The 12,209-nt window shown below is 40.2% G+C and overlaps 1 protein-coding gene across 1 annotated transcript in view; it reads left to right on the top strand.

Moving 5' to 3' along the window:
* fmn2b (formin 2b) overlaps nucleotides 1-12,209 on the top strand; it is a 401,079-nt gene that overhangs the window by 112,934 nt on the left and 275,936 nt on the right. Inside the window, exon 7 of the mRNA XM_041207507.1 lies at nucleotides 8,851-8,995. Within this exon, the coding sequence (XP_041063441.1) occupies nucleotides 8,851-8,995 (145 nt within the window). The remainder of the gene's footprint in view (nucleotides 1-8,850; nucleotides 8,996-12,209) is intronic.

Raw genomic sequence — 12,209 nt, 5'->3', positions numbered from 1 at the left:
TTAAGACGCTCCTTAAAATCTACTTATTTGACCTAGCATCTAGAGTACAGTGTGCAGTTTTGATCTCCTTTATTTAAGAGAGGATATAACTGCATCAGAAGGAATTCAGAAAAAGTTCACTCAACTGATTCTTCGCATGAAGGGATTATCTTTTTGAGGATAAGTTGGACAGGCTGGTCCTGCATCCATTGGAGTTTAGAAGAATTGAGAGGTGATCTTATTGAGATATACAAAATCCTGAGGGGTCTTGACAGGGTAGATGCTGAGAGGATGTTTTCCCTCGAGGGAGAGTCGAGAACTAGGGAGAGCAGTTTAAAAAATTAAGGGTCTCTGATTTAAGACAGAGATGGAGATTTTTTCTTCTGATGGTCATTAGTCTGTGGAATTCTCTCTCCCAGAGAGCAGTGGAGGCTGGGTCATTGAATATATTTGAGACTGAGTTAATTACATAGATTGTTGATTGATAAGGAAGTCGAGGGTAATGGGGAGGGTGCAGGTGAGGGTTGGGGGGAGGGTTTTGGTCACGTTGGGACTGACCGGAAAGTGGAGTTGAGGCCACAATCAAATCAGCCATGACCTTACCGATTTGGAAGAGCAGACTCGACGCTGAATGGCCTACTCCTGATTCTTGTGTTCAAGTTTGTGGGCATCTCCCCTAATAGCGCCTTGTGTAACTCAGTCTCAAATTTAGTCTGATGCTCCTGTGAAACATTTTGGGTTGCTTTACTATGTTAAAGACACTAGACAAATGAAAGTTGCTGTTGGGTCTAAATGCCTGAAAGTTTTTAAAATAGTGCACGCGAATCAGCCGTGCCAATGCTGACTCTTCCAAAGCAATGTAACATTCAAAGAATAGATGATTTAACAAAAAAAATGAAGAAATGCAGATATTATAATTTGGAAAAGGGTGTCAAAGAATACATTGTAACATGCTTTTTCACATGAATGATATCAAATTTTACTTAAATGATGGGGATGTGACTAAAATCCCAAAACATGTACAAGTGGAGAATGTTAATCATCTAAATCCCCTTGCATGTCTTAGCCAAAGTCATGTGGACAAAATTGAATTTTGAAGTGGGTATTTAGACCACTGCATTGAATGGTTATGACTAGAGAGATGCTCAGGAGAAGTCATTCTGATGGGAATGATGTAGTCAGGACTGCTGCAGGGAGGGTCCAGAGGTAAAACGGCCAGAAAATACCACACATCCATTGGCGGTTACCTGTAAATGCTGCTTAAATTGAGTGCAGATGTTGCATTTAATGTTTGGTTATCTACTACAAAGACCAGCCTAAAAATGGGTGAACTATTCTGACTCTAACTGTTGTAATATAAAAACCAAAGCTAAGAAACACTAGGGGGAATGTGAGAAGAATTGAAGAGAGGTTTGTGGGAGAGCGCCAATTTAGATTTGTGCAAGAAGTTTTCAACAAAAACAAGTCAGTGATTAATCAATTCTAAGCAGTGGGGAGTTATTCCCTTTATAGGGAGCGTTTGAGTGGGGGTAGGTGCAGATAGCAGGGAAGTAAGTTAAAAACTACCAAGTGATGATACCCAAAGTTTCTGTGGAGAAGGCCCTGATCAATTGGAAAATATACATTGCATCCTTGTAACTGGCACACTAAGGAATATGGACTAATTGTCTTAAATATGCATTGACCTGAGGGTAAGGAAAGATATTCTAATGCCTCACTGGGTAAAATTAGATCCACTAAAAATTCTGATCGTGTGTGATGAGCTCTACAGGAGTTGCAAGTCATTCTTGATCCTGACTAGTTTATTCTGTTGAATGTGGAGGCAGTAAACACTGAAGCTAATGGCTTTCATTTCTTCCCCTCCTTTCCACAAGGTTGTATGCATTACGTCCAATGGAGCCTCTGCGTTGCATCATATTGGTGCATTTTCCAGAATGGTATGCATAGGGCAGAATTTTCCCTCCATCAGGTGAGGGGGTGGGGGAGATTTCAGGAGCAGGTGCATGCAGGCGTGCCTCCAACCGCCATTTTACGTGGGCGGGCCAATTAAGACCCACCCAACGTCACGCTGTCAGCGCTATGCGCTCCCTGAATGGGCGGGGGGTGGGGAGAGACTCCCTAAGCCACGCGTGAAGGAGCGCACTCATCTCCCTGAGGCGCCAAATTCAAAAATGTTAAATATAGAAAAATAAAATTTCCCTGACATGTCCCCTCATGTGACACTGTCACATGAGTTGGGATGTGTCCATCACTTTAATTAAACTTTTATTACATTTTTTTAAAACCTACATGAAACCTCACCCCGCCCGTGGATGAGGTTTCATGCTTTTTCTGAAGCCCGCCAGAGCTCCCGGCCTGCCCAGCAACCTTAAGGTTGGACGGGTAGGTCCTTTAATGATTTCAATTACTTTTTGAATGGCCTCAGTTGGCCATTGACAGATCGGCGGGTGCACTGCTGATTTAGCTGTGGCCCCGCCGACCTGAAAACTGAAATGATGCGGGGTGACATTGGGAGTTCCTCTGGACATCATCCCGCGTCATTTTATGCGTCAGTGAGCGGGCCCCGTCCCCCTGCTCGCCAACCTCAATATCCTGCTCATGGTTACAAATAGCAAATATATCATATGTATTTCTCATTGTCAGGACGTATTGTAGTTGAGCATTGGGCTCCCACGCGTTCGTTTGTGTTGCAGCCTCGGGAAATAGAAAGAAATGGGAATAACTACATCTTCAATCAAAGTAAATAGCCTGTAATTTGTGGTCAGTGGAGAAGCAAGGATGCACACCACTGGCCATGAAGAAAGCTGCCCGTAACAATCTAGTAGCAATCTCTGGTGTGGGTTTTTCCCTATTCTAGGCGACCATTTTAAACCTGGTGCCAAATCAACAGAATGTCTTGGTGTGTCCAGCAATGATGTCAGCAAGCAGGCATTGAGCCAATCACATTGAAGTGTTCATATGAAGCAAACCAGGCAGTTAAAAGCACTGAATATCCTTCACTTTTAATTTCAACTTTCAGTGAACTAAAATTGCTTTTTTTTTTAAATGAAGTGGAAGTTTTTTGATTTATGTAATGATTTGACATTCTACAAATCTGACACTAGTTAGGCCTCATCTGGAGTACTGCATCCAGTTCTGGGAGCCACACTTGAAGAATGTGAAGGCATTGGAGGGCGTACAGAGGAGATTCATAAAAATGATTCCCAGGATGAAGAACTGTAGCTATGAGGATTGTTCAGAGAGGTTGTAACTGTTTTTCCTTGGAGAAAAGAAGGCTGAGGGAGAGTTGATAGAGTTATTCATGATCCTGAGGGGTATGGACAGGGTAAATAGTGAGAAACTGTTCCCACTCAAGACAGCATCAAGAACTGGAGGGCACAGATTCAAAATAATTGGCAAAAGGAGTAAGTATGATGTGAGGAAAAACTTTTTCATCCAGAGGGTGGTTGGAGTCTGGAACAAACTTTATGAAAGGTTGGTGGAAGCAGGTTCGATCAAGGTATTCAAAAGGGAATTGGATTGCTCCCTGAAAGTGCAAGTTTATGGGGATAAGGTAGGGAAGTAGGACTAGATGGAATGCTCTTTCAAAAAGCTAGTGCAGACTCTGAGTCAAATGGCCTCCTTCTGCACTGTAAAGATAGAGTGAAATATTAGCTTTTCAAGACAAAGGAAGGTGTTTTGCAGTAATTATGAAGTTGGTAAGCCTTCAAAAATGCCGTTAACCCAATTCGATGAGGGGTAACTTTTCAAGTGTTTTTTACAGCAAGTCTAACAGTTTAAGAGTTGAAGTTCTCATCTCTATAGTTGTGACCTGGATGTACCTTAGCAACACACTTTCTAGTGAAAGGTAGAATCATTAATAGCAACATCTGGATCTCTACATTATTCTGCACATGTGTGGACTCCAGAAGCTGGTGTCAGTTTTAGTGCAGCACTGACAGCAATCGCTGACCACTTCGTTACTATTACCGTTGCAAAATCTGGGCCAAAATGGGACCATTTACACACAATCAATAGCTGTGACATTTTTCACAGCAAGTTTGTAGCACAAATGTAAAAATTGTAATCAATCCTAAATGGAGAGCTTGCAACATGGAATCGGTTTATAGAGGGCTGTTATGTATTGTCTCATGTGCAAAAGCACTGGGAAGTGAGTTCAGGTTTTGATTCAGATTGATTTTGTTTACTTGTAATACTCAATTTAATCCTGTTGTTTATGTAAGATTGGCTTTTGTTCTGTGAATTTTAACAGCAGGGTGATTGTGGCTTTCAAGGATCGTTGCCAAGAACAGTCTATTTACAAAGAGAAATGTGCTCACGTTGATATTGCATCATCAGTTCGGCACTGTCTCCTCTTGCATTTTGGAAGTATAACAAAGGCAAAGAGAGAAGTTAAATCATCTTCTAGCATATGGGCACTGATGTGATATAAATTAGTTTCAGCAGTTATTGTCACAGTTTCAGCAGCAGCAGACAGTTCAGATCTGAATCTGCTTGAAGACTAATACATATGGTGACAGCCTCCCTCCTTGTATACTGTGGGCTCACTGTGATAATGCAGTGCTACTGTATCTGAAACCTTAACATTGTTTACTTGCAATTCAGATTGATCTGTGACACATTTCTGATGAAAAGAAAAAATGGTTTCTCCAACAAAAACGATTGGTTTGCAAAAAATAAAATGGCAAAAATATTAAGCAGGCAGCATCTTTGGAGAGAAAAACAGATTTGTGACCTTTCATCAAGGAAAAGTTAGTAATATGATGGGTTTTGAGCAGGTGAGTTGGAAGAGGATGGAAGGCAAGGTCTGTGATAGGGTGGAAGGCAGGAGACATTAAATGACAAAAGAGTTCATGGGGCAGAGCCAAGGGGCGTATGAATGAGACAAGTAAAGATGGGTCCAGAGGGGGTGTGAATGGCAAGATAATGAACAGCTGCCATCTGAGAGCAAAAATGAGAAAAACAGTATAAAGACCAAAACCTGCAAAGGAAAAAAGAAACAAAATGGGGAAGTAGAGATAATGGTCTGAAATTGTTGAACTCCATGTTGAACCTGGAAGGCCGCAAAAATGCCTACTCAAAACATGAGATGCTGTTCCTTGAGCTTGCATTGAGCATTGTTGGAATGGTTGGTTCCAACTCGTTTACAAAATCTTATCCTTGGAGTACTAAGTTTGTGCTTCTTTACCACGACTGTTTTGTTTTTGCCTTTTTTAAAGAATTTTTTCAAACAGTTGTCAACTTCCTCTCTCTTTGTTCCCCAAGTGTTTCTGATGTGAACAAAAGCTATTTAACTGGTCAGTATATTTTAATCACCAATATGCGTTTATTTTCATTCAAAGTTGCAAGCACCTGCAATTTGAAATTTGTCTTTTTTTTTGGATCAGAGTTTCATTTCAGGATTGACATATGATCAATAACTAGTGATTGCCATTATACCCAAATATAATGTTGGTGAATGCACCAGTGTTCAGAATTATTGACTTCCCAGTGATCCATCGAAGGTCCTGCATTCTTCTTGTTTTCCTTGAGCAGAAAAGATAGATTAATGCTTCATATTGATGGTCTGTTGCTGTATGGCTATAAATGTTGACTGCAGCAGTATGGATATAAATGTTGACTGCACTTATCTACGTCATGGGACCTCTTTTAGAATTTGTCTTGTTATTCCAACATACTCTTTGTCTTATCTCCTTGCAAGTGAATGTAACTTAATATTGTGCAATTCCAGTTGCAAATCTAAAGAATATAAATGAGTGGCCAAACAGCACTTATTTGCACAAAGGGTGGTGAAAATCTGGAGCACGCTCCCCTCGGGGCCTAGATCAATTAATAATTTCAAAACTCTAATTGATAGATTTGTTAGGTAATGACATTGAGAGTTATAGTACCAAGGCAGATAGTTGCAGATAAAATTTGGTCTACGCTGATGAACTGGGCAGACACAAGACAGATGGAATTTAAACCAGCAGTGTGAGGTCATGTGTTTTGGCAGGAGGTATGAGGAGAAGCAATATGAACTAAATAGTACAATTTTAAAGGGAGACATAGAACAGAGAAGCCTTTGAGATAGAAGTACGCAATTCTCTGAAGGTGGCAGGGCAAGTTGAGAAGGCTGTTTAATGAAAAAATATTGATTAAACCCAAGGGTTTTTTTAATGGAACGCAGAAGCAAGGAGACTGTGTTAAATTTTTCTAAAACTCTTAGGCCTTAGCTGGAGTATTGTATTCAATTCTGGGCACCACATGAGGTGTCAGGACCTTGTAGCGGGTGCTGAACACATTTACTAGAATGATAACAGGGATAGGGGATGTCAGTTACGTGGAGACACTGAAGAAGGTGGGGTGGATATCCTTAAAACAGAGAAGGTTAAGGGAAGATTTGATAAAGGTGTTTAATGTCATGAATGCCTTTCAAGAAAGAAATTGTTTCCAGTGACCATTGAGACTGTTTATAAAGATAATTGAATTCCCAGTGACCAATTGAAATCTTGTTATGCAATTCCTTTAAGTTTTAAGAGTTTCACTGTAACTCACAAAAAGTAATATTGACTAAACATTACTTGGGTAAATAATACTCCAAACTACAAGGGGAAATAAAACTTTATTAATGTTTTAACTAGACCGATAACCCCATGCTGCATATTTATACATCACAACACATTCTCCACGGAATTACGGTCTTTGTCAGAAATACTCCACAGTCACACTCAGTTTCCAGTGTCTTCCCGCTCCAAGCTTCCCCAGGTTATAACATCAAGTGACCATCGGAAGGTATTTCCATCAGTTTTTGGAGAATCCCCGCATTGACTACTAGCAACAAGGGTCACTCTGACAATTCCTCCTCCCAATCTCGCCAGGGCAAATCTTCCAGAGTCTTTAAATTGTCACAGGATCAAAGACCACCCTTCCTCCCATGGTTTTTTACTCCTTCATGGGATGTAGGTGTATTGCTGGAAAGGCCAACATTTGTTGCCCATCCCTAACTGCCCTTGAGCTGAGTGACTTGCTAGGCCATTTCAGAGGGCATTTGAGTCAAACATATTGCTGTGGCTCTGGAGTCACATGTAGGCCAGACCAGTTAAGGATGGCAGACTTGCTTCTCTAAAGGGCATTAATGAATCAGATGGGTTTTTAATGATAATCAATGATGGTTTCTTGGTCACCATTTCTGAGATGAGCTTTGTATGAGGATTAATTAATTGAATTGAAATTCTACCAGCTGCCATTCTAGGCTTTGAACCCATGCACCCTGAGGATTAGCCTGGGCCTCTGGATCATGAATCTAGTGACATTACCACTATGCCACCATCTCCTCTATTGACTCACAAAGGAGCAGCAGCCTTCCCCTCTCACCTGACCACATCAACTACTGCGTTTTGTCCATGAGACCTCTATCTCTCTCTCTCTCTCTCTCTCTCTTTCTGTCCAAAAACTGAAACCAAAAACCTGTCCATAGTTAGCCCAGCTGCTCTTGCCTTTGCTTTAGGTGTGAACATTTTGCATCTTGCTCTCAATAAGTCCCAACCTGTGCTACCCATCCCCTTGGTAACCAAGCCACACAAGCTTGTTATCGGGCAGAAATCATAGATCACATGACCCTCCTCACTATATTCCATTTTACCTCGAATTAAAGAAAGTCCAAAATATCATCTTATAAAACCTTGCAGTTGTAACACCAGGGCAGGAGGGTCAGCAGCCAGAATATACTGATTTCAATTGATTGGCAAAAGAACCAGAGGCAACATAAGGAAACTTTTTTTTTTTTTACAGTATTTATGATTGGAAAGGATGGTGGAAGCAGATTCAGTAGTAACATTCAAAAAAGAATTGAATAAATGCTTGAAGGGTGAAAGTTAAGAGCATTGAGAAAGAACAGGGGTTTGGAATTAACTGGATAGCTCCACAAAAGTGCCAGAGCAAACATCTTAGACTGAATGGCCTCCTTCTGTATCGTTCTATGATTTCTGTAAAATAATCCCAAAAAAAACCTGGACAGTTAAAGCTTGCACCATTTGGAGTTTCAGAGCAGGAGGTCCCAAAGAGGAGTACCATTCTGACCCACAATGCTTTAAACTTTAAGATGGAGCTAGCAGCAGCTCAAACTTGACCATTTCATCATTCAGCAATTGTTATTTCTACCAGCTCTTTGTCAATAATGCTGAACGTAAAGCAATGTATTGCCCTTTTGGGTCACTTGGGGTACAGTGGAATAGCCGTGAGTATGAATAACTAAAATTGGCTGGAACTGAAGTCTAAAATAATTTGAGAAATTGTGTGGGAGTGAATCCAGATTAATTATTTAGTGGAATTGATTATTTGATGGATTAAATATCAAGACGTTTGTCTAAATCTCAAATTGAGTTTGTTGTGTTTAATTCTGTACATTACTGTTAAAAAAAAGTAGAATGCTTAATTGCTAATTATTACATGGCTGAAAAGATGTCCAAACTGCTGCCGTTTTGGAAGGTGTTTTGTTTTGGTGACTGATATCATGTTCAACATCTGTGATCTATTCGCTTAAGACATGATGTAATGACTGGAAGATTATCGGAGTTTAATTTGCAGGCAGCTGCTGGCAACACTTACTGAAAAGTATTTAACCTAAAGAGCTTTTCAATCAATTTAGTGAATTTGCGATTGCAGGTTCCCCACTACATTGTGCCTTTGTAAGATTTCCTTGCCCAGCTTACGTCTGAGATATTAAAAGGAAGCATTCCCCTCCCAGTTGCCCGAGTGTCTGGGGTGATTGTTGCCAAAATAATTCACAAGTCAGCGCTTGCATTTTTCTTTAAAATTAAGAAGTTATTATGAATTTAAAAACACTTGTTAATCTGAAACAAATATTTCTTTTTCTTTGTATACATACAGGGAAACAGAAACATTGCCTATCTGGGCAGCACTGGAAGAACCCTCCATTAATATCCAGGAACTGGAAAATTACTTTTCGAAATCAGCTGTCAAGGAGAGGAAAAAGCCAATTTTAGATACCTACAGCAAAACAAAAACTAAACAGGTAAATGATCTTAGATTGTGAAGTAACCCTAGCGGAATCCGACACAAGGAAGTATCAAATGTGCCCTTGGATATACATAGGAGGCCATTCAGGAGATTGAGGAATGGGCATAGCTAAAATGTTGATCCATCTTTCTCTTTCACATATTGGCTGGCTAGCTACACATTTCTTAAATTTTTTGACTTCTAGCATTTAGTGCTGATGTACCTGGGGTAACCCAAACAGTCTAAACCAAGTCAAAGTTGAATGCCCATACAGGGAAGAGTAATATACCAAAAATGTCCTGTGCCTGCAGCTGAAGTGCTAGGTGAAGAAAAGTTGAGTAATCGTCAGTCGTCATTCAAGGATATTCAGCTGCTGATTTCTATAATCCCCAAGGGGATGGAGTATTCCTGCATCCTGAATAATTGGTCATGCAGTTTATGGGGCTGCCTTGACACAAACAGTAACTACATTTCCATAGTGATTTGATGACTGTGAAGCACTTAAGCATGTCCAGAAGATGAATTGGTGCTATATGAATGCAAGTTCTGTCTTTTTTTTTGTGGCTAATTGAAGTGGCAATGCCAGTAGGCTGGAGGTATTTGAAGTTGAGTGAAACCCAACAATGCTGCTTTTACCAACTCTACACTTTACATCTTTGAACGCAGCTGTCGGAAATGTAAAGATTAAGATTGCTTAAGTTGTGCTGCAGCATCTAAACTACATTGTCTTGATTTCATTTTGGTCAAAACTAACACAATGTTGATGTGCCTTTACAAAGATTCAACTTAACGCTCTTGCTTTGTTAATGCAGATCTCCTCTGGCTTTCATATTTACACCCAAAGGATATGGTATCATTCTGAAACCACTGGTGACACCAATATTCTTCCTGTCATTAATCCAGATGCCTGTTCCCTCTGCTAAAGCTGTAAAATATTATAATTTATTTGCTTCAGAAGCTCATTTAGGACTATGGCCTGGAATTTACAGTAATGATGAAACTGTCAGCCTTCATCGTCATTACTCCCCCAACAACATATGACAATTTTTGGCATCCATGAATGCATAGTTGATTCTACACTTTTCCATGGGGAGCATTGTTGAACCTTCCCCCAACCCCCACCACCACCTGCCAGTCTGCAATCAAATAGGAATCACTGATCACTGAACTTAAGAAAATATGTCCTTTTAGACTATTCATCTCACTGTGAAAACCCTTATAAAGATTACATCTTGTTGAATGAGATGTGACTGGGATCTTCATGCCATACTAAGTTGTTAATTGCTGATGAACACCCTCATTGGCCCTGAAAAAAAGCAATGTTATTTTTGTGGAATGTCATTTCTCCCATGACAAATACACCTTTTTAAAATATTTTAAAGGTTTGATATTTCGGTTTCTACCCTAGTCCCATGTGCATGTTCCAATCACCTATTTTGTGCTCTTTTTTAAAAAAAAATTCAGTGCCTTTAACTTGCTGGTTTGCTGGCTGAAAATACCTGAATGTGGTTGGCCTGTTTAGTGTCACCACTATTTATTTAGTGGACTCCTGGAAAGAAGAGACCAACACCACTAGATCTTTATGGGCAGCTTGTACACTCCCCTCTTTCAATACAAGTTTTCTAATCTCCATAAATCTAGTAATATAAATGGGCCACTAGGAGTTTGAGATGTGGTCTTGGTTCATTCCATCACCCTCACCACCCCTCCCTGTTAGAACTCCTGTCCTGCTTGAAGTTCTTACATGACCAATGATATTCTAGCGCGGTTCAACATGATGCACTTACCAAGTTTCTTTTTCTTACTTCTGTTTCAAATTCTTTTCTCCCCACTCTTTGGAAGGGTAGCTGAGCTAGATAAAGTGGACAAAGTGCTACAAAAGGACAGACAGAATTTCAAATTCAGAGGGCATCAATGTACAAAATTGACCAAGAGCACCTGGAAAAAAAATGCATCAAATAGTGAATGGTGTTGTATTAGCTTTAGGGGGAGATGGTGCCTAAATGGCAAAGCCCTGGGGACATCAGTTCAAATTCCACCATGGTGGTTGGTTGAATTTAAATTCAAATTAAAAAAAAAACTGGAATTGAAAGCTAGTCTGTTTTATGGTCACCATTGCTATCATTGATTGTCATTAAAAACCCATGTGGTTCACTGATGTCCCTTTGGAAAGGAAGTCCGCTGTCCTTACCCAGCCTGGCTAGGAAAATGGTTCCTCCTCTGCAGTTGATTCTATAATCCAGTGCTTCTCAAACTTTATCCCAGTGTGACCCCATTTTAATTCCTCAAACTTCATGGGCTCCCAGTTCCTAAGGGGTGGGGGAAGAGGTTTAACTCCCATAGTTTGGGGAGTCCTGCTGTAATTATTCCAGTATCCCATTGAATTTAACTGTGAAGCCTATGCGGTTATTTCATGTTACTATTAATACACCAATTACACGTCCAATCATTGGTAGTCTTGACATCATGGAGAACATTGTAGGCTGGTGCAAGTTGCCTGAAGACAGTTAATAGCTTTCAGCAGAAACTACATGAAGCAAAATGTACAACTGGTCTTGCACTTATGCTTATCTAACTCATTGGGCTACTGAAATGTGACTGTAGGTGTCCCCAGCCTGCCTCACTCCTTTTGATGGTCAGCAAGGGAAAATCACTCTTGTATGTTGTCCTGAATTGGGTCTCAGTCATTGAATTCTTTGAGCTCTATATGTGCAAGCATTCTGTGCACAGTTCTCCTTGTCACACTTCATACAAAGCTCTTTTTGCTGCTTCTTTATACCATGTAGTATGGAGACTCCACTCATTATCACATACTCAATTTAAACTTTGTTTTGTTTGATTTTTGCATCTCACTGGGACAATAAGTCCAGTTGCCCTTTGGGATCAGCTAACAGGGTGGGACATGAAAAGGCTGTCATTATCATAGCTTTCCCTGTTCTCTTGTGACCCCTCTGTAAGGGGGAGATTGGGAGAAAATGAGTGAAGAGGCAATGGAAACTTGAGTGCAAGAATGACTTGAGGAAAGTTGGCAAGAACTCATGATAGATTGAAGGGGTGAAATTCTAGGTGGGAGAAGTAATGAAAATGACAAGCTGGCTGGAAGAAATTGTAAATTGATTTAATGGAAAGGGTTTTAAAAAAAAAAACCATGATTGGAGCCGAAAAATTTGAAGGTGGAAGCTATCTTTCTTGTTTAGCTTTTATGACCGATCATGTTCATGCAATGACTC

The sequence above is a fragment of the Carcharodon carcharias genome, chromosome 2 (assembly GCF_017639515.1).
Source record: "Carcharodon carcharias isolate sCarCar2 chromosome 2, sCarCar2.pri, whole genome shotgun sequence".
NCBI lineage: Eukaryota > Metazoa > Chordata > Chondrichthyes > Lamniformes > Lamnidae > Carcharodon > Carcharodon carcharias.
This window is presented reverse-complemented; position numbering and strand designations above follow the sequence as displayed.